Source organism: Cimex lectularius, unplaced genomic scaffold (assembly GCF_000648675.2).
Source record: "Cimex lectularius strain Harlan isolate CLEC.00 unplaced genomic scaffold, Clec_2.1 scaffold115, whole genome shotgun sequence".
NCBI classification, from domain to species: Eukaryota; Metazoa; Arthropoda; class Insecta; order Hemiptera; family Cimicidae; genus Cimex; species Cimex lectularius.
The window spans coordinates 42,880-66,885 of NW_019392707.1; the positions used below are offsets into that span (position 1 = coordinate 42,880).

At 33.5% G+C, this 24,006-nt stretch overlaps 1 protein-coding gene across 3 annotated transcripts in view; it reads left to right on the plus strand.

Moving 5' to 3' along the window:
* LOC106666870 (myotubularin-related protein 14) overlaps positions 1-24,006 on the plus strand; it is a 33,391-nt gene that overhangs the window by 5,106 nt on the left and 4,279 nt on the right. For 2 of the 3 annotated variants that reach the window (XM_014394366.2, XM_014394364.2), the window contains exons 2-9: positions 4,091-4,147; positions 13,412-13,674; positions 13,884-14,123; positions 17,925-18,147; positions 18,289-18,614; positions 21,595-21,789; positions 21,858-22,202; positions 23,877-23,972. In XM_014394366.2, the coding sequence (XP_014249852.1) occupies positions 4,091-4,147; positions 13,412-13,674; positions 13,884-14,123; positions 17,925-18,147; positions 18,289-18,614; positions 21,595-21,789; positions 21,858-22,202; positions 23,877-23,972 (1,745 nt within the window). The remainder of the gene's footprint in view (positions 1-4,090; positions 4,148-13,411; positions 13,675-13,883; positions 14,124-17,924; positions 18,148-18,288; positions 18,615-21,594; positions 21,790-21,857; positions 22,203-23,876; positions 23,973-24,006) is intronic. The other variant, XM_014394365.2, reaches the window with a different exon arrangement.

Below are 24,006 nucleotides of genomic sequence, written 5' to 3' on the forward strand. Positions count from 1 at the left end.
GTGCCCATTTTTGAAATTTAATTTACTAGGATTAATTTAATAAAGTTATTAGAAGGTAATTGAATTAGTCATTAGTAATTAACTTAAAGTTACGAGGAGGTAAATGAATGACGATTGAGATTTGAATTTGAACTTTTTTTGAACCTTAGTAACTTCTTAAACGACAAACTATACAAGAAAAATGCTCGAAGTAAAATCTCAAAAAAGGACGTAGAATTTAATTCCGTGTTCAAAATGTTACTTTCCCATTTGAAAAAAAAAAAGAAATGCAGAGCCCTGGGGACGTACCGCACGTTGAAGAAAATGTTTGACTTCAGATTCTCATTCTATGTAAAAAAAAAATTATGTAAAGACCAGCCCTATTTTTTTAAATTATTTCCAAACAAAAGAAATAAAAGGCGGGTGTTTATAAAAAAAATTATAATAGATAGACAAAATGACTTATTTACAACATGTAAATGAACATAGTTAATAGTCTTAAATGCAATGGTTTGTCCCTTTCATGGAGTTATCCTCCCCCCTCTCAAAAAATGGATGTATTTTTTTATTATTGTTTTAATTGTTATTATTGTTTTATTATTATCATCCTCTATACTGGTATATTATTATTTGTCGTGTTTATATATTGATATCATCCTATAAGGCCAACGATTGTATTATATTTTCGGTAATTTAAACGACTGATGATAGATATATTGCACAAGTCTGCCCCAATTTTACGACATTACATTAATGATGTTAAAAATGCCCTTACGAGAGATTACATTTGAATTGTAAATTTAAGCATACTTGAGGTGTTAGGTTCTATATTCTGATCGGAAGACTAATATATGCCAAAAAAAGTGGGCTGGAAGCCAAGGAAGGATATTATTCTTTTTACAGGTCTTGAAATGCAAATGACCAATTGTACGACACATGGACACTGGACTAAAAATAAAACTGTACTTAAATCTTTCTTGAATTTAAAAAGAATAGCATTAACTTTTAAGCATTAAAATTAAACCCTTACACACACACACACCTTATACGCACGATAAGATTTAAAAAAAACCGGACACTTGTGTTTATTTTCCATAATAACTAGGTAGAAAGATTACATAATATTTGTATTAAAACATAAACGTAACATTAATAACTTGTTGTTTACCTTTATAGAGTGTTATCAATCCTTTGCAAATTGTTTTCTTTGATGAAACAATAAATTTGAATAATTTTTTTTCCTTAAAGCATGGTTTTAAATCGAGATCTCGCACGGGCAATTGCTATGGCAAACGATGGACGTAGGCGTCCGTTACGTAGCCCATGTCCTGGGTGTGATGCGCTCTACCATCCTCGATGGTCTACACCTGTTTAGAGCTACCGGAAGTCTCGATCGAAGAGAAGGTAGTGGTTGACTGCGATGTATAACCGCTAGAGATGATCGTTTACTGCTCTTACTGCACTACGGAACTATCATTTAACGGCTTCCTTGAGAGGTAGTCAATTCCAAACAGTCACAAATAGCGAGCTCTAAAACATTCATCAGAAGGCTTCGTGAGAATAGCCTAGTCTCTAGACGTCCCGCATCAGGTTCTCGATTATTGGAGAGGCATTGAGTAGACAGGCAACTGTTCGCAAATCAGCATTTCACTTGGACAGTCAAACAATGTGGGCCGTTCTCTTCACAGATGAGTGCAGTGGATCAGATGACCAGGACGTATGGAGAACTCTGCTTCATGTGCCATGCGTGAGTCGAAGCCTTTTCAGAGTAAGTTATGATATGGGGTGGAATCAACGTCCATGCCCGTACCAAACTGATTATCATACAGAACGGATATTCGACTGCACTAGGGTACATTGAGGAAGTTCTTCTGGGAGCTGTGGTACCATTCCATTATTGGGGACAACTTAGTGTTAATGCTCGACCGCATGTTGCTCGAGTTGTCGCCCCATTCTTTGGAGGATGTAGGGATTACCACAATGCATTGGCCAGCACTTTTTTCTGACATGAAGCTTTAGACCATTTCTGGGACGTGATAAAGAGACGGGTTGGACATCGTTCGCCACCTCGAACAAGAGTTGAACAGCTTCCAATCACTCTTGTCGAAGAACGGTATTTTGCTGCACAAGATGAAATCCAATCGTTTATTTACTCGATGCTTAGGAGACTCTTTAGGGCCCTCCGCGATGCCAGAGGAGGTAATGCACGTTGTTAAGAGCAAAGTTAGGAAATAAATTGTTAGTTTAATTTTAATGTGTCACTACTTGATTTTACGGTGTTTTACGGCGATAACAATAAAAATACATATAGTTTGAAATACAACAAAATATGAGTGTCCGGTTTATCTATTTATTTTGCTTTTGAGTGTATTGGCAGGTACTTTTAAATTAATCTTTTCACAATTTCATCATTAATACCAAGTCTGTTTATAAATCTGTTAGAAATTCAACCATGAAAATAATAATTTTTATACAATATGAACTTGTAACGATGAACTAGATTATCGACCTGCTGGATACAAGAAGTCTTTTCAGAGGATCTTCGGAAGAGGTCAAAACAGAGAAAACTTCCTTACGGTTTTCGCCGAGCTTTCGACAGTTTTATACTGTCATCTTCAGGGCCTGTTTTATTATCATATAAACAAACAATTAANATTATTAGATTTCCTCCGGTCTTCGGGAACTTGTAGTTTGGAAGTTTTTCTTTTCCGATCATTTTGGTCTTTTTATCGCTGTTTTGGTCTGACAGATCCATTTTGGCATTTGGCCAGCCATGGCAGCTGGTGTGTGTATTATTTTCACTTTGCTTTTCCATTCCTCTATCACAATTTTTCTCTCTCCCCCTCTTCCACCCTCTCATTTTCCTACCTATCCCACCTGTACCTCTCCATCTTCCCCCTCCATATCTCTCTCCTCTACCTTTCCATCTTCCCATCCATATTTCTCTCCTCTACCTCTCCTTCTTCCTCCTCTATATCTCCCTCATCTACCTCTCCATCTTTCCCCTCCATATCTCTCTCCTCTACCTTTCCATCTTCCCCCTTCATATCTCCCTCCTCTACATCTTCAACTTCCCATCCATATTTCTCTCCTCTATCTCTCCATCTTCCTCCTCCATATCTCCCTCATCTACCTCTCCATCTTTCCCTCCATATCTCTCCCTTCTACCTTTCCATCTTCCTCCTCCATATCTCCCTCCTCTACATCTCCATCTTCCCCTCCATATCTCTCTCTCCTCACCTTTCCCTCTTCCCCCTTCATATCTCCCTCCTCTACTCCATCTTCCTCCTCCATATCTTCTTCCTCTACCTCTCTATCTTCCCCTCCATATCTCCCTCCTCTACATCTCCATCTTCCCCTCCATATCTCTCTCTCCTCACCTTTCCCTCTTCCCCCTTCATATCTCCCTCCTCTACCTCTCCATCTTCCTCCTCCATATCTTCTTCCTCTACCTCTCTATCTTCCCCTCCGTATTTCTTTCCTCTGCCTCTCCTTCTTCCTACTCCATAACTCCCTCCTCTACCTTCCATCTTTGCGCATTTTTATTTATTTATTGCACCTTAATGAAATTCTCTTTAGTTAATAAAAAATTACATAACAGCCGAACCACTCATATGGTTGGCACAAAAATGAATGGTTATAAATAGCATTATAATAAATATTCCTTTCATTTTTGATTCGACCACATGAGGGGTTAGGGTTAATATTTTTTACCATTAATATTATAAAACCGTCCAAATACGCAAATCACGAAGGATAAAGGGAAATTTAATTAAAATAATATGTCAAATCTATCTTGATATTTTAATCTTTATACTTTACAACTTACAAAATATTTAAAAAATTGGCGAACATTTGGTTTGATTTATATAATAAGATCGGGCCCTCTACATCCATATACAATATATGGAAATTCAAATTTTTACCTTTGTAATAATGTAGCTGTTCATTGCCATACAAGGCTACTTATTGCCATTTATCCTTTCAATGTTATTTACGAAATTTAAATACTATTGTTAAACTTTCAACTCAATAGTATTTTAGTCATTACATTGCAATTAAACTGTGTAAACAAATTGTTTGATTAATCGATTTTGTTTTCTATTTTCAGACCAACAAAATATTGCAAAGATGCATAGACCTGGTGTCCTTGGATTATAGCCATGTAGTATGTATTGTTTTATGTATGTTATATGAAATAGGCTTTAAGTTGAATCTGTTAGTTCTGTACTTGTAGCCGATTTTCATGCTTCTACCATATTTATCGTAAGGAGCTTGCATGATTTCATTGTGTAATTTAATGTTGTTCCACAATGATGGATGCATTAATAAACCTGAATTTACCTTAGTTGGCTATGCATTCATCATGAAACAAATTACAGTAGTAATAAAACCCTTTTTTTAATGAATTGTGTGCATTTCATATTTTTATGTTGACCATCATGTGGATTATTATTAACTTGTATATTTCTGATATATGTAAAATGTTGAAAGTTAATTTTTAAGTTTAGAGAAAGATTTTTTTACTGATTACTGATTTTTTACAATTTTACTGATAAAATTAGATTTCAAGTCATAACAATGCTTGAGTCTTCATTCAGAAGATACAATTTAAAAAACCATTGACCTGTAAAGTTAGGATTTTTATTATCACATGTGTTTTTAATATAAAACTTATTTTATTGCTATAATCAGTTTTTACACATTTACATTTAGTTAATTAAAAATTACATTAATTAAATATTATATCCCGGTCTCATAAATGTTGGATTTGAAAACATTGAAATGGCCAATAAAAGAAATCAAAAAGAAAACCAGCACATTTGGAAAGAATTATATGTGATTCTGACTCAAAACAATGGGGCATTATTTAGAAATACAAAATTGTACTCATTAAATTTTTTTCTTATATATAGTGTAAAAAGAATTCTAAATCTCACCATATTTTGCTTATATCATAACATTTAGTTTATTACGAATCATACGTGTAAATTATTACTTACACTTTACATTATTTTGTTGAGCATTGATTAAAAACAGTTTAGTGTGGACATAACTGTAGGTTATTATCAATGTGAACCACATATAAAGGCAGATTCAATTAATATTTGTTGCATTCTGTAAATGAGTATTCCAGAAACATTTTGTCTATTTAAACAGATAAGATGGTGTACACGTGTTCTAGGAATAATTTCAACTGGCACGTGTACAGAGACCAATTTGATGTAACACCTCCCTCCTCAAGTTAAAGTTTCCATGAAGGTCTAAATCAACTACAGTTTACAAATTATAAAAAATTCATCAACGTCTCAGATATGTTTTGTAACCTTCTTTATATTATAATGATTAACATAATTACCCATAATTACATTTGTCTATATTACATTTACTGAGCATCTGGATTACATTTTTTGAATTGTTTGCTATAAATATTTCTTTTTGTTTCAAGAAAGTTATTGTACATTTGTTACGCTTGCTTCTTAATTCAACAAGAATGATTTGGAATCAATTCTGAATCCTGATTATTAGTAAACCGAGCCCCAGAGGAGTTGATAGGTCCTGAATACAAACCGATCAGATGCCTTTTTATAATACAAATTAATCCAAGTTTCAAAACAGTTTATTAACTACACAAAATTGAATTTCCTTTGTAAATTAAATTAAATTAAAAAAAAAAAAAACTACAAATCCTTTGCCAGACCATTTGGAACAAGGATGGGTATACACTATTTAATTATAGTCAATCCGCTGTGCACTATTGCTTTTTCAGCCTTCTTTTTTTAGGATCTCGCACAAGATGGGCTGGATTCTCTTTTTTACCCTAATAGAGGGGATCTTTTTTGTTTATCAGTGCGAACTAAATTGAAATGTGACAAAATTTCTCACCCTTAAAGGCCTGGGAAAAACAAGTTTGTTTACAAGATTCTCCCCACCGTACATTTGACCCCGGATAGCTAATGTTGGTCGAAGTCTAACTGCTGAATGGGCTCCTCTGAAGACATGCAAGTTCAAACACTTTCTGGATGGATGGTGTATCTCCGTGGGTTTCACAAGATGAGACCTCATGATATTGTGGACCCAGAACTATTAAGGTCTGGTCATAAATCCCAAAAGTCCAAAATTCTGTGCCTGGTTCTTCTTTTTTTATTGATAAATGCCATGAATCATTTTCTGCTATGGTGCGAGGTAGTTCGGGAACACGCATCTTTCCTGGTCGAACAGCACAAAGGATGTAGCTGAAGTCCAATCTTATTTTTCAATTGTAGTTCAGTTCGTTAGGACTGAATTCTTGCTATCATTTGGAATGGTATGTCGTCAGTTCATCGAGGTAGTAGTTTTGATGAAAAGGATAGCATTTGGAGGCATGAGAGGCAGACCTGGTATAAACATTGGTTTATAGAAGAAGTTTAAGAAAAACTCCTGTTTTGTAGCTTCTGATATTAGCTTTTATTATTTTGAATTTGAATTGTCAACTTTGTTACTTTCTTGTTTGTTTTTTGTTTATTTTTGTTATCATTATCATTTTTATTTTTTATTAATTTTTTACAATTCTAAAATTAAAATAAACCTTTTTTATAACTATCAATATGAAATGAACTTTTAAGAGCGTTATTTTGTACTTACTTTCATAAATGAAAATGAAATAGATTTTTTTAAAAACATAACTTATAAACCTACTGGAATCAAAATGAGCGTAACCTTTTGATGGATTTATTTATTTTTTATACCTATTTTGAAATTACAAACCTAATAAAACTTTAAAGAGACTGTTTTGTGTAATTGCAATAAACATTTAAGGATTAAAATATAGCTTAATTTACAATAAGTTGACTATATACTTTAAGTTGCGTTATGTGTGCCTTTCTTATTTTTTGGGGTTCATTTATATCTTCTAACACAAAACAGACCTGATTTATTATGTTTTTGACTAAAAACAGGCCTTGGTATTTATTTTGTAATTTCAGGTTAATATTTTGCGCCTTTTTTGAGATGTGATACGCTTTTAACGTGACCCAATTACTGACTGTAAATTTACCCTTAACTTCCTGTTTTTGTAATAAAATAAAGTTGTAATAAAATGCATGTCTCGTGTGCCCTTTTTAATTTTTTATAGCTCATTCCCAAATTCTTTTAGTTTGTTTATCTTTTCATCTTTGGTCTCAACTTTCCCATTTTTTTATAAAGGCGTATTTAAATTACGATCCAAAAATGTTTCTGCAGGAGATAGGTAGATTCATTAATACAATTGTTTAGATATGTGGTAATCCAGACTACATAATCATCCCAAGAATCAAGGTTAATCGAGCAGTTCACCCGTTTGGCATTTTTTAAATTAGCAACATATCTTTCATCATCACATACGTGATGCCAAATTTGAACAAAAAGTTTCGGTAGTGAGTAGAACGAAAATTTATCTGATATAATAAATCGAGTGATTCCATGCTGGGCGAAATAAAATTCCGTAAAACTTACAAAACGGTTTCTGGCCCAAACAAATTTGGCAAAACTATCGACTGCCGCGAAAAAATAAGAATTTCCCTTTAAACAAATGTTAAACAAATAAATGTTTGAAAATAACAAAATTACCCTTGTCTACCTACCAGGGCACACAGCACAGAGGGGCAACGAAGAGGCCGCTAAATTGGCCAAGGGAAGTTCACTGAGGACACTTATTGGCCCTGAATCCTTTAATGACTTACCAAACTGTCAAAAACGCGGATCATTAGACAATGGATTAAAAATAAGCCCTCCTCTCAATGGGAATATAGCCTAAGACAGGTATGCGAAAAATTGGACCAAAGGACCAACGCAGAAACTAACAGCAGAACTACTAAATCCAGTACGTGCCAGGACTAGAATACTAGTTGGACTGCTAACTGGACACTGCAGACTCCGGAGGCATATATATGTATATACTCGGAGTGGCAAAAACAGCCTGTGCAGATATAGAAGAAGAAATAGCGGAACACGTCCTCTTTTCTGGGAAAGGAAAAGCCAGGCCTGAAGGACACACACGGGAGCTCTTGAAAAAGCTTTGGGGTCTGGTAAAAACCTCAAGAATAACCAGCAGCTCCAGATTTAAAAAATGGAGAAGCACTGGTCCGGTGCACAGGTCGTAAAGAGGTCGACTCCTATATAATCTAATGGTTTTTGGTAATTGCAAAGGTCGACATAGATTTTCTCCAATGAGCTGAGTTTCTATTTGGGACTGCATAAATACTCTGCGCATAATTTACAACGTTGTCCTTTTTAAAACAAGGGTAGATGAAATGCTTAATAATTTTTTGTAAGGTCTTCGTAATCCCCTACATGTCCTCCGAATACGCATGTTATTGGGTCAAAGTCCATTACGCGCGTTAATTGTATCGTTTGGAACTGGTTCTCCCTTTAAAGTTGGAAGTAGAGGAAATTTCATCTTTATGCTGCCATTCTATTAAACTTTCGAACAGTTCCGGAAACCGAATCAGATTTGTTAAACAATAGCCTATGTGTTACTCAAGTTTTCTTTCAAAATTTTCAGTAATAATTTGTCGTTGAATAGATGCTCGTGTGAAAAGATCTGCTACTACATTTTTATCACCTTTAATATGAATTATATGGAAATCATATCCTTTCAAAAAATTAATCCCTGTTGACAATTTGCCTTTAACTTCCCCGGGTCTATTGAAAAGCCATTTTTGTGACTTAGATAACTGGAAAAATATTCTACATTATAAGCTATGCTTAGACATTCTTTTTCAATTGTTGAGTCGTTAAGTTGGTGCTTGTTATAAGTCTTAAAAAGAAAATAATCGGGATAATTATGTTCATTTTCTTCTTGAAAAAGAATTCCAGATATTGCAATATCAGATGCGTCAGCAAACTCTGTTCCAGGTCCGAAGTCCGGTATCTTCAAAATAGGTTCCGCACTTAGTTTCTTTATTTTTTTTAAAAGGCTATTTTATGACATTTGCGCCATACTCAATCTGTTATATAATATATTGCTTAAAATAATTAATAGAACCTAGATATGATACTATTTGTCTAAGGCTTCTTTGGCCTTACCATTTTACATAACACTTCTACTCGTTCTGAGTTTATACGAATTCTATTGAATGAAATAATATGCCCCATAAAATTTAATTGTTTAGTCCCGACTCGCATTTTTTTGCGGTTTGCTGCGAGTCCATTTTTACTTAAATGATCAAATACAATTTGTAAATGTACAATATGACTTTCCCAATCCGTTGAGAATATTATCGGGTCATCAATATAAAACCAAACAAAATCAAGATCATGGAATAATTCAGTCATTAAAATGCTAATTGCTTGGGAACCAATATTCAAACCAAAGGTACGCGATTGAATTGACATATTTTTTCACCATCGGTGAATGCGGTAAGAAATCGGGATTCTGGCGATAACTGCAATTGATGAAACGATTTTGTTAGATCCAGAGCTTGAATAATAATTATTAACCCGTTAACTTGTCCATGGCAGATTTAAGAGGAGGAAATGGGTACACAAAATATTTTAATTTTTTATTTATTTCCCTAAAATCTATGACAAGGCGATATTTACTTTTTTGCCCCTTTTTAACTAGAAAACACGGGCTGCAATAATTTGAAACTTTTTCGAAAATTATGTTTTGATTGTTTAAGTCTTCTGTTATTTCTTGGGCCGCCTTTTTTGAGCCGGGTTTAAAAAATATGGACGACAACGTGCTGGACTAGAATCTATTAATTTTAATCGAATTTGAAAAGCGCTGGCTTTTCCTTTTTTGGTCTCTTAATACATCTGGGAATTTCGATTGTAACTGTTCTTACAAATTTTGATACGATTGGTTCAAACAGTTCATATTGGTAACGATATTTGGAGGATATACAAAATTTTTATTGAAACCAAAGAAGTACTTATTTTGCTTCGGATATAAAATCAAATCGCTATGTTTCTGAAAGTCATTGTTGATAAAAGTCGCCATAGTATTTGTTTATTGCCTAAAAATGCCCACTGCAATTATTTTTATGTCGGGGTTCAAAATGTCTTGGTTCTTTCTGGTCTGATTTGAAATCGTCATTCATGTTATTTACGTAATGACTGGGGTATCTTCTCTCTTTAAAAAAATTTAGTTTTTTTTGCGAAGTCTCGATTCATATTCCAACGACAACAACGGGTCTGTCGTATCCGCGGACGTATTTTCTTTCTCGGTTTCGATCAGTCGGTTCGGGAAAGTTCCGTTTCCAGTCAAGATCAGTTTCCAGGCCAAACGACACGAATTTTCGGTATCCTTTTCTTGGTTGATTGGATGAATCTAATTCACTGTCCAAAGGAAAAAATTACATTATAATTAAAAATTTAAAATTATTGTGGAGTAGCCGCTCTATTGGTCAGAATCAATTCTATTTTACTTACTTCCTGGAATTTATATTTTAAATTTAGTGCCCAAATAAACTCAGATATTTTATGATCGAATCGCTCAGAAATAACATGAAATTTTTCTATTTCCATTGTATCCCATAATATTTTTGTATACTGAATTTGTTTGACGAAGTACTCCCGGATAATTCCTTTTTTTATTGTGCACGGAGTAAGTACTTTGTTTTTAATTTGAGGATTTGTTGTGGCGACACATGAAACCTAAATAACGAATCACCCAAAGATCTAAAGTTTATATATTTTTTTGTGCGCCATTATACAGTGAGGAGTTTACGGATCTATGGCTATTTTCTACTAAAACAAAAAGAATTTCCTAAGTTAACGATTTACAATGAGTAAAAAGAGGATACATACACACAAGAAATTGAAAATAGATCTGGGATCATTTAATATTAATGGCAGTAATTTATTTATACTACTTAAGAGGGAATGATGTAGCTTGGCTGCCCGGATAAATTTTTCCTCCAATTTTCTACTTGTCGCTGGTTTTCTTCTTCGTATTCGGAGCTTACACCTTTAGGAATAAATTGGCCATCGATAACGGTAGTTAATCGGTATTAATCCCGAGTTGTTGGTTATATGTCTTATGTCGGTATCTGAGGATGTGGCAACTCGTGACGAAGATCGCGACGGTCCTGGAACGGTTCAAGTTATAATTAATTTTTCGTGGGCGTTTAATGTTTGAAATGTGTATTTTCCTCCTTGTGTTAAAATGTGTAGGTCTTAATTTAGCAGTTTTTAGTGTTTTGTTGATTTCTTCAATTTTTTCATGTTTGTATATTGGTTTTGTTTTTGTTTATTGTGTATATAGACCTTTTCCAATATGTCGGGTGGTTCCTCCCTATTAGCAGTTATCCGTTCCAGTGTCTTTTCTTTATTTTTATTTGTGGAGTCTTGGGTTTTGATGTACAACAGTTTGGTTCTTTCCGTATGGTTTTCAATGTAATTGTTTATTAGCCGGTTTTCTGTTTCCATTTCAAAAGGGGTGTGCTCTGCTTCTAAGTAGCCATATAAGTAGCCATCGTGGGTTCGAATCCCGCTCGTGCCATTGACTTTTTATCTCAACTAAAAACCTTAAATAATTGTAATATATTAATTGGTCAAGCGGTCCACGAAATTAGTGAAGTTAATTTTAAGGTAGTTATATCTTCTAATAGTCAAGTTTCAAAAGTATTGATGAAGGTTTGTATGGAGTTTTTCAAATTTGGCCAATAGTGTAGGTTATTTCTTCTACTAAATGTTTCGTCCAGACCTCTATGATTTCTTTTGCTTACGTGATAATTTTCAATTGTTTTTTATAACCTCATATTTCTTCAACTATTTCGATTAATATTTTGTGTATTTAGTAAAGTCTATTTCAGAATGTTTAAATTTTTTCAAAACTACTGTAAGCGAGCGACTGCCGAACCATCTCTATATTCGCTTGTTTTTTTTCTTAGAAATAAAAGAGTAGTTGGCGTAAGATACTTATTCCTAGTAGGGTTCTAGAATTCAATAAATCAGAGAGTGTATTATCAACATTTATTTTAACACACTTCCGTTTGTTATGTACACAACCACAACAAAATCTTAATTAATTTTACAAGTCAGCCACAACTCTAAATTTGGACGAGTCTCTAAGGTGGTGTAAAATGCCTTAACCCTCATAGTTTTTTCTCAATCCGTGTTAAGAAACACTAAAAAATCTTAACTTTTGAACGGATTAAGATAAAACCATGTGGTTTACAGCATTCTACTCCATTTTAGATGTACTGTCCCAGATATATATATATATATTTTTTTTTAAACAACGGGCTGACCACCCTGCATATAAAGGTGTCAGGCTACTCATGCTACTAACTTTCACACCTCCAGAGTGCGAAAAAAGTTACAACTAAGTTAAAGTTAAAACTTTTTTTTTTGCAACCTTCTCGGTTTTCGTTATAAATCTATTCGTAGCTGTTGAACTATATTTTTGTGGGGGAAAAAATCTTTCAAAAATCACGTTTAGATAATTTTATATTATAACACGTACTACCTTTTCAATTATCCTTTTCGCGTTAAGGTAACTGAATTACGTCAGTTCTCTCTCTCTCTCACGCTCTCTCTCACACACTCTCTCTCCCTCCCTCACTTCCCTCTCCCCCTACCTCCCCTCTTTCTCATCCTCCCCTCTCCCCTTTTCCTCACACTTCCCTTCACTCTCTCGCTCCTTCCCTCTCACTCCCTCCTCTCCGTCCGTCATTCCCATCTCCCCTTCTAACTTCCTCATTCCCTTCTCACCCTCCCACTCCCTCAACCCCTCTTCCACATCCTCCACTCGTTCATTCCTCCACTCCACTCTCTCTCCCTCCCTCCCTCATTTCTCCCCTCCCACCCTCTTCTCTCTTCCTCCCTCCCTCCCTCTCTCTCTCTCTCTCTCCTTCTGTCTACTCTCCATCCCTCCCCTCCTGTCATCTCTCTCCTCCCCTCCCCTCTCCTCGCTCTCTCCCTCTCCTCGTTCTATCCATCTCTCTCATCTCTCCTCTCTCTCTCATCTCTCCTCTTTCTCTCATCTCTCCCCTCTCTCTCATCTCTCCTCTCCCTCGCTCTCTCCATCTCTCCTCTTTCTCTCATCTCTCCCCTCTCTCTCATCTCTCCTCTCTCCCCTCTCTCTCATCTCTCCTCTCCCTCGCTCTCTCCATCTCTCTTCTCTTTCATCTCTCTCCTCTCTCATCTCTCTCCTCTCTCTCCTCTCTCATTTCTCTCTAATCTCATCTCTCTCTCCCTCTATCCTCTCTTCTCTCTCTCTCTTTCTCCATGGAAGACATAAATCCATATTTTCTATATTAACTTAAAACAAGACATAAAAACAAGGTAAATAAATAAAAAATGCGCTGATGTGATAAGGGTCTGTAAGTTGGACTAATCAATGTTTTATATTGTATGAATATTTTAATTGGATTTGTTTATTATTATTATCATCGATGCAAGCAATTGGAGAATATTAAGTGCCGCTATTATGTCTTTATTAAAGAATTTTTTGTTATTGTTTTAGGAAATTAATAATACAAATGGGGAATTAAGTGCCCATTATCCCAGCAAAATTATTATTATGGAATATGAAAAAGCTAATGAAAATAATGAGCCAGAGTTAACCAACAGATCTTCGTCTAAAAAAGTGAAAAGTAATGGGACTATTTATGAAAGCGTGTACGACGCTGCAAAGCTCAAAGAATTATTTGGAAAAGCACGGTTTGCAAGGTGTCGAGCAAGGTTCCCTCTTCCTGTCATCCTCTATAAAGGAAAGAATATATGTAGGTATGTAAACCATTCTTTTGTGATATCATGTCAGAATTTACATAATACTGGATAATTTTAGAATCATTAAACAATATATAATTTTTTACTGTTGCTTTCATATTTACAGGGGTTGTTCGTATAAGCATTTATTTATGAACATACATTTCGGTGAAATTTATCAGTTAAAGACTTTATAAAATGTATAACTAAGTTTGTAACTTTACTAGGTCGGCTACACTCTCTGGAGGTCCTGAAATATATGGTCGTTCTGGCTTGGACTACCTATTTTGTAGTGAAGATACAGGGCAAGAAGATTCCAACGAATCTGAGGAAGAAGGAAAATATTCAAAAGATTGGCAACTCTGTGATCGAGTGAGAAATCAAGATATCAAACTTCTTAAAACCCTGAATGTTGGGGCAATAATTGATTTTATGGTGGAGAAAAAGAAAGTCAAGTTTGGTGTCAAGTAAGTGCAAAGCATGTTGTTTCGCATACAGGTTTGCTTAAATCTTTCATAATCAGTAGTAAGGCAGAGAATAAATTTCAGCGTTTTACTAGAACTTTTAAATATTTTGATGGAATGCCAAACCAGAGAACTCCATTTTTACTGATAATTTTTTTTAAAATTTTGATAGATAAGACAGGTTTACAATTAAAAAATGTAAATTTTTTATTGATTCATAAAGTATACAGTTCAGGGTTATGTATGGAATAGCATATCTGGGTAAATTGCCTCCAGGCTTTGCTGGCACATATGCATTTTTTTTAATCTTCCAGACTGTTTTGCATAAATGTGGTTGAATTATATTTTTTTTTTTTTGGGGGGGGGGGGTTACGATTTCGTATCACCCATGCCTCAGAGAAATGAGTACACCCGTCAAGCCCAGCTGGAGGGAAAACCAAGCCCCGGAACCCAACCCGACAGCCCGCAGCCAGCAAGAGTGGAAGGGGAGAGAAATCCCTTTACTTCTTTATCTTCTTTTATCTTTTAGCTTTAGGGTTTTCAGTGTTCACCCCATTGGAGGACGTGGATAAAAACCAAACATCTAGATATCATGGAAAAGTCCACGTCCTCGAGGTAACCGGGGCTAACACGCCCTATTTCAAGACTTTCAAGACAAGGGTGATCGTGGGCTTGTTGACATAAACCTTAGAGTTCATAAAAACCCCAAAGAGAAAGCACGTCAGTGTTAAATCATATAATCTGGGCGGCCAATTCTGATCACCAAAACGGAATAGTACACGAACAGGAATAGACTCTGTAGTAATTGATGTTTCATGGACTGTATGGCATGTGGCACTGTCTTTTTGAAACTACGAATTTCCACATCCATATATTGCAATTTAGCCACAAAAAACTGAATATTATATCACGGTATTAAGCACCATTGACAGTTATTGCCTGACCGCCTGATTTTCTCATTTTCATTTTTCTTTCATAAGCACTCCATTTTTTAATAACCATGAACTGTCAGCTGTCACCCTGTCTTTTTTTCCGTTGGCAACACTTTACAGTACAAATGGGGCAAAATTCAAATCTTGCCTAAATTCTGAGGCACCCTCCGATGATATTTCTAATATCAATATTGTATGGGAGTTGTGTAAATAATTTTTAATAAATGATTAATGTTTCAAATGTTGATATATACACCTTTACATTTTTGTTTATCAATAACCTGAACTTTACTCTGTGTGTATGTTTGTTTGTGTTTGTGTGTGTAAGCTGTTGTGTACATGGTTAGTTAAATTTAATTTCAAGAATTATTACAGGTGTAGCATGCCCCACCTGTATTAATGAATAAGAAATTTAATTGTTCTGGTTAATCTGTCATTGTGTTATGTTTAATATGTATTAAGATTAGAGATTTAAAGGTAACCTTTCTCTTGGTATTGACATGTAAATTAAGATTGTCTTCCAACTTCTTAGACTTTTCTGGCGGTTGTATACTTTTCGCAGGCTTTGGGTTATCATGAATGTTAATAAAAAATGTCTTGTAACAAATTCATTAAAAAAGTTTTTATTTGTTTGTCATAGGAAATACTAATGAGTTGTATTATTCACTTTTGAGTAAGTTATTTGCACAGTAAGTTTGTTGATGGCTGGATGTTCCCTAAAACTGCATATTTGTGAACTATTGTAAAAATGATTTAATATTTTGGGATTTTTAATTCTCTTAAAAACAATTTCATAGACTGATAGGTAATCGAAGTTTTTCTTAATGATGGATGCAGTAGTGCTGGCTAGTGATTTTGTTTTTTCATTTTTTTAGCGTGTTTATAATTGATTTACAACATACTGGAAGAAAGAAGAACGAATTACTATTAAAAGGTAAGATTAGTTTTTACATTTTACCTTTCACTGATTATGTGATTCATATTATAATTTTTTTTGCAATTTCAGATGGCCACAAACTATCAGTAGTTAAAGACACTTGAAGATTCAGTGTATAATATATTCCCTCTTGATTATTCCATTACAGAGACAAATGGATTCTTTTTGCTGTAGCACTTGCTATATATAAAAGAAAATGCAAAAAAAAGCTAGGGTGACCAAGATTTTAGAGACATTACACAAAATGGATGGACAACAGTTAAATTGAGAAGAGCGAATAAAATGTGCAATTCTTCATTAGAATGAAATCCATAGGTTAAACATGAAAATATGTAAACCATAGAAAAGAGAGGATATCTTTGACAGTGGAAAAATAGAAGTAATAACACAGAGGAACTGTTATTCTCAAATCACAAATCTAAAAAAAGTCCTGCTAGGAAAAATGGAAAATTCTGAAGAAAAGAGGGGAAAAAAGATGCATGCAGAGCCACTTCAGCACCTGAACAAAATTTATATACAGCACAAAAAGAAATGAACACACTTAGGAGAAAAAAAACCTTTATATTTCTTTTGGTTGCAGTATTTATTTTTTAGAATAACACAATGTAATAATTTGCCCAGAATTGTCTTTAACTGTCTTATAATTTGTAAGATTGTAAATTACAAAATAATTATCGCACATACTGTTTCTAAATTATTTTTATTGCATGTACCCATATCTTATAATAACGGTAATTAGTGTGACATGATGCTATTAAATGTTTGTGTATTTTTCTTGCGCAATAAACCATTAAAAAGAAAAGAAAAGACGTTCTTTTATCATATAGTTCCTTCTCTTTGATTTCAAACAACAACAAAAAACACTTCAAAATTGTGTACTCAACAATTTGTATAAATGTAATCATGTGGAGCAAGTCTGTTTTTGGCCTGCGTTTCTTCTTCTGTGCATAAATTGTCATCCAATGCTAGTTATTTTATTTTTAGAGTTGTTATGTTTTTACTAGCTTCTCTGTCATTGTAACCTGTCAGTAGATATTAGCTTGCGTCTTTTGGCTCTTAAAATAATGGTATAATAGTGTTAAGAGTCCAAGTTGTTTGGAAAATATGAAAAGCTCTAATTTTAATCTTTTGTCAAATCCAAATATATATATCGTCTACATAGGACTCTCAAGACCTATCTAGTATGGCTTTCTAATAAAATGTCTCATTTCTCAAATTCTTCGTTCTTCAGTTCACCTGTCTGTATATGGTAAAAAATTGTCCATATGATCCCCTTAGGGATGGAATTTCAAAAAATCCTTTCTTAGTGCAATTTTGGTACCTAGTTGGGTATCTCATGCAGTGGTCCTGTGGATACCCCTTTATAACCAGCCTTATTATGCTTAGTAGGAATAAAGCTGTCTATTTGTTAAAATAATCTTTTGATAATTTAAACAATTATTTGTTTGTTTCTGTGCACACATGCTGATTCACTACACAATCATCTGATAAAAAATCATACAATTTCAAATAAAATTGCCCTAAGATGTTCTGTTTTTATTATTATTATATCTTTTTGGGTATTAGATCAAATTTAATTTAAAACAATAGAATTTTTTTATCCGAAGCGAATTCATCTTTGAAATTTTCCATTTAGAAAGTAATTTATTATTTCTCAAACTCTAGTTGTTATATCTTCAACATACAGTTTAAATCCAATTATAACATTATTTTATATTAAATTTGGACTTATAAATGCACATATGAGTTGAAATATTTGTTCTGTTCATATAAGAAGCTTTCATAGTAAGCATTGTTCTTACCTTAAGTAATACCAAAAGCAAGACAAATAATTGCTTCCGTAAATGTTGTTTTGTCCACCATTATCAATATTTAGTGTAGTTAAATGCTTTTAGTGTGTAACAATTATAAAACTGAATAATGTTTGTTTTGTAGTGTGACTTCATCGGAAAAAGTTGACAAGGAGAATAGATACTCAGATTTTACCATCATCTCTCTGCCTTACCCTGGCTGTGAATTTTTCAAGGAGTACCGCAATAATGATTATGTTGCTGGTGGTCTGGTATTTAATTGGGCACAGACGCACGTTGATGCGTCCATAGGAATTCCTGATGACAATATTTCTTCACAGTTAAAAATCGATTGGGAAAATTACAAGGTTGGTAATTGAAAATATAAACCAATTAAAGTTTCTATAGTATATTTTGTATTTGTACAAATATATATAAAACTCATATCAGTGTTAACATTAAACAATTTTTTTCATGAGTACTTAAGGATTAAAATTTTTATTTTATAGCTTTGGGATTTAGTTACGCTGACTCAAAACTATATGCAGCTTGTTATACGATATCTCGTTGACCAACCACAAGGAGTACTGATACATTGCATTAGTGGTTGGGATCGAACACCTTTATTTGTCTCTTTACTGAGGCTTTCATTATGGGCCGATGGTGCCATTCATCAGACCCTAACAGCAAAACAGATTTTGTATTTCACTATTGCCTACGACTGGATGTTCTTTGGCCACAATCTTGTTGATCGCATAAGTAAAGGAGAAGATATATTTTTTTTCTGCTTTTATTTTCTGAAGCATATGATGGGTGACGAATTTAGTGTTGTCAGGTAAATGTTTAAGATACTTATTTATACTGAACATGTAGATGTAAAAAAATAATCTGGGTGATTAAGTATGTACTGCCTAATTCAACATTTGTTTTTCTGAAACGTAATCCTCGCAAAAAGTTAAGAAATGCCAAAATGCCCCCCCCCCAAAAAAAAAAAAAAAATTTAATTTTGCAAATGTTCAGGGATTTGTATTTAAAACTCATTCGCTCAATATTGCGAAGATAAGATGGTGGTGTTATAGAAATAGTGCAAACAAACAATTAAATTACAGTGCAGTAAAAATAAAGTATTTTCATTTCAAAGCGTCTATTTTCAATTCTAAAAAATAAAATATATTAATCGAAAATATCAATATGAAAACTGATTCGCTGGTAACTGAGAAAGAAAAAGCACATATTGCATTATTATTGTGTATACACCTGTAATATAGGTAATGCTGGTTGATGTAATTTTTTTAAAGTATAGTGCTGTCTCTCTAATCTGCACTAATTGCTGTAGGGGGTAATTGGGTTACAGGTGGTGTTAAAAAAATTGATACATATAAAGAAAGAAACAATATAAACACAACATTTTATGTGTGGTGATTAGTGACCGTTCGATATTTATCGATATTTATTTAGAAATCATAAGATGCGGTCTGGTGTGATTTAGGTTTCAGAAAAAGCCATGAATCCTTCCACCACAAAAACATAAAGATATACAAACAGATCCTCCATAACAATCTCTACCCTAAACACATAATTAACAGAATAATCAACAATTACAACTCAACACTAACACCATCCATTATTACTAATAATACTACATTAAATCTATCAAATACAAACAAACCAGCATACATTTCCATACCATTTATCCAAGGCCTATCACACAAATTAAACACATATCTCTCGTCCGATAACTTCAAAATAGCTTTCAAAAATTATAAAACAATTCAAACACTTTTTTCCAAAATTAAAGATCCCACACCAATAACAAATAAATCTGACGTAATCTACAAGATCAATTGTTTAAACTGTCCGGCAACTTACATCGGTCTTACATCCCAATATCTGGACAAGAGAGTAAAGCAACATATCTATGATTGCAAAAAACTCAAGCAAAATCCTATGGCACTCGCTACCCACCATCTTGAACACCAACACAATTTCGACTTCAAAAATCCAGAAGTATTACACACAGAACAAAACAAACACAAATGTAACTTTTTAGGAATGGTTTACATCAACAATGATAAACACAGCATCAATTACAGAACAGACGCATGTAAACTCAGTCGTAGCTACGCCAATATCATTAATCAAATTCAATACAGATAACATACCTATAACATCACATTACATTCCACACATCAAATATTTTTCACATAGTCTACTTTCCCAACAATTTAGCTTTCCTTTTCCTATTTATCCCTTTCTCTATAATCCTGAAAGGATAATCTGGCCAAACCATTACCAACACATTTTTTCCCTTCATCGGCTCTTTTCACCTAAAAAAAACGGACACCTTATACAAAAATGTCTTTTCTATACCGACATCCTTCTCCACCCTTTCCAAATCCAATTTATATAAACACAAAATAGCAAAATCTCACTGGCACTCTCGACACGACACGCAAGAATGGCACAATTACACAGACGACAAACACTTTGAGTGAGTAGAAATACTTTTATTGAATATATAAAATATATTTTGCATTGTATAAATTCAATTTTTCACATCCTAAATGTATTTGTTAAGTGTAACCAATGTTTGTAAATCCCAGGCCCTGAAGATCTCAATAAAGATTGAATCGATTGGCACGATAAAGAAAATGTTTTTCTGAAACCTACATCACACCAGACCGCATCTCACGATAAATAAACAACATTTTATTATTATTATTATTCCATAATAAAAAAAACTTTAATATTTAATGTTTAAACATAAAAAAGAAAAATTTCTACATTTATGCGATCAAAATAACCACTGGTACAGTGAGCCTTGTTCTACAAACAAACATAAGTCCATATCATTTGAACGAAAAATGTTGACTAATAATATTGATGAATTAATGTTATTAAGGATTTTAAAAAAAGCATAGAATAAAATTTAAATAATTTCCAAAACATTAAATGGACACTCTGATTTAGTGCAATTAACTCCATTCATTCTCTCTTTCACTCACCTCTCTTTTTTTCTTCCTCATTCACTCTACCTCCCCCTCTCCAAATAATTTTTCATTTTTTCCTCTAAAATTCTGACTTCTTGATTTTTTTATTGCTGGAATATTCAGATTACCGAAGTTCAGATTTGGAAGAGAGCAGTGTAGTGTGGTTTGCTATTGTTTTGCACATTAACTTTTAAATATGTTGGCTATATTGCTTTAATCTTACCTATTTTAATTTTATGTTTATTTTGTAATTGTAGGTTTAATAATACAAACCTTACAATGAATTGTATAGTACTTATAGTATTTTTAATAGGTACCTAATACACAGAGCATAAACTTGGGTTTTTTAAAGCAAAAATTTAACCCAATATCTATTTAATATATTATAATAATATTTATTAAGTGATTAAGAATAGAGTCTTGAAGACAGGTACAAAAAGGGAAGGAAATAACTAACACATGTTAGGGCATCACTTTAAAGCTAAAAGTGCTTGTGATGTATTCATCTCACAAAGTCATTAGGACGTATCTGTGTGTGACACATCCGTAGTCGACATGTTAATTTTTTTTAATATTCATTATTTTCCATAGTTATACAACTATGTATAACTATAGTAATAATATTAACTATGGTAAATAATATGAAACGTTCATTTACATATACCACCATTTACATTGTATGATGATGTGACATGTTCACATTGTTAATAGTGTTAAGAATTTTGTATGATGCTGTTTTGATTTCTTCTTTTTGTCAGGGTGTTAACATATTTTTTTTTCTTTTTTTATGTATATTTATTATACTTTTTTTGTTTTAACTTTTAGTAGAACAAACAGTAAACAGAGGAACAACACTGTTCTAAGAACTGATTCAGACCTGCAACTAGAAGGGATTCTGTTAGATGCAGAAGCCCCAGTTTGTTCACAAGGTTCAAACATGAGTTTAAATTCATCATGGAGTTCAATAAGTAGTAAAAGTCAAGAAACACCTCCAGTGTTCTTCCAAGCTGAAGATCAATGGTATATCAATTATTCACGAAAATTGGATCTTTATTTAATAATATATTTTTTCTTCCTAACTATTTCAGTAGTATCAACAGCTGTGATAGTATTAGTTGTAAGCAAGCAGGGAAACAAGACTTAAATCAAGGGAACTGTTTTCTCGCCGTTCCTCCACAAGCCAATCAAACTAGCAGTAATAATGCAAATGGGGTAGAAAATGGTTTGGGAGAAAAGCAGTATCCTCCAGTACCTGAGGTTAAAAATAATAGCGAAACACTATCGGCAGACCCAAATAGCAATACCAGTAAGATTAGTGATATAAATATTGGAAAGATAAATCCAACAAGGACTAGTCCTGTAGCTGTACCTACTCGCCCTCTGAACAATGTGAGACAGCGAAGTGAATCCACTAGCTCATTAAGTACTGGGAGGTAGGTGTGTCAACAAAATACAAGCAATTAAAAAAAAAATTCAGGTTAGTGTGTATTGTTTTGATCATTGTTGAAATTTAACCAATGAACATTGAAACAGATATTTTCAATAAACCAAGTAAATTGTTTGCAATATCATCTTAATGTTTATAAGTTGTTATCGATAAATGTCAAGTTCACAATTAACACATTCTATTTTCTTAATGTTTACATTTTTTTACAGACAGGATTTTATTTGTGTATCTCTTTTATATTATTATCTTTTTCTCTCTCTCTCACACATATACTTTTTGTCAACAAGTACCAATCCTTTCTAAAGACAAATTTATTTATTTAGATAAATTATTCATTTAGCAAATGATTAAATTATTAAGATTAGCCAATATTGGCCATTGTAGAGATCTTAGTAAGACAGTGGTTGTGGAAAATTTTTTAACTTTTTTTTTGCTTCTTAGTTGAATAGAATGTGTGTTTGAATGAAACAATATTGTACAAAAGATTAAGTTTTTAGTTGAGATAAAAGANCGATCCACTCGGACACCAACTTCCCATCTCAATCGCACCTTTTGAATTTTCCCTCCTTTTTGCCATTTTTCAAATGTCGTGTAATCGGATTGGATTCTCGACAACAAATGAAATGGCCACGGAAAGCTTTAGTGAAGTATACTTCATTTTCAATCATAAATTCACTAATTTCGTGGTCCACTTGACCAATTAATATATTACAATTAATTAAGGCTTTTAGTTGAGATAAAAAAGTTGGGAAAATTCAAAAGGTGGGGTTCAGATGGGAAGTTAGTGTACGAGTGGATCGAGGTCACGATAGCTCAAGTGGTAGAGCAGCGGCGTATCTAGCCGAAGATTGTGGGTTCGAATCCCGCTCGTGCCACTGACTCTTTTATCTCAACTAAAAACCTTAATTAATTGTAATATATTATTGGTCAAGTAGACCATGAAATTAGTGAATTGTACAAAAGTGTTCTGTTGGATTTATAACCAATTTGTACTCAGGTTCACTTGAAGTCCCCCTACTAATCTAAGTCATGCCACTTACATTAAATTCCAGGACTCTCACTCTCATTCTCCTCTTTCTCTCTCGCTGTCTTGCTCCATCCCTCCCTCCCACCACTATGCACGAACTAATAACACACACACACACTAGCCTACTGAAGAAATGGATAAAATTGAAAATACTATGGAATAATAAAGAAATGTGTACATATATCTTTATTCAAGTGGTGTAAAAATATTCTTGCTTCCATTCGCAAGACTAGTTAGGCCAATAATTGTTAGTGCAATAGGAGGTTAATATTTTTGTCAAAGTATGTTAACAACAGACCCAGATACCTACTGTTGTGTTCAAAAACAATTCTTATTGGATGGTATGCTTACTTGCTGTCTATAGGGCTGCCTTTCTTTTTTTTGCGACCTTTTTTTTGCAGGCTTTGATCTAAAGTAGGTGTCAGTGTGCTAACTGTGTGGCCTATTCTTATTCCCCCTTTTGTAGCTTTTATTTTATGTTAATGCTTTATAAAAACCTGGAAAATGATTAGTTGAGTGCAAATTAAAAACATTTTAGCATTATATAAATCCATTTATTAACATCTGTAGTAAATGCTATTTAAATACATTTAAATATTTTTAAGCTTACATTTTTCGTGTTTTTGTTTTTAGTTGGCAATTTATTTCTGGAACAGGCAGCCTACGTGGTTCTGGCTCCAATTCAACATGTGGATCTCATCTTAGTTCTAATAACTCCAGAACTCCTTTGTAAGCATTTGTAATTTTTAAAAACTTGATTTAT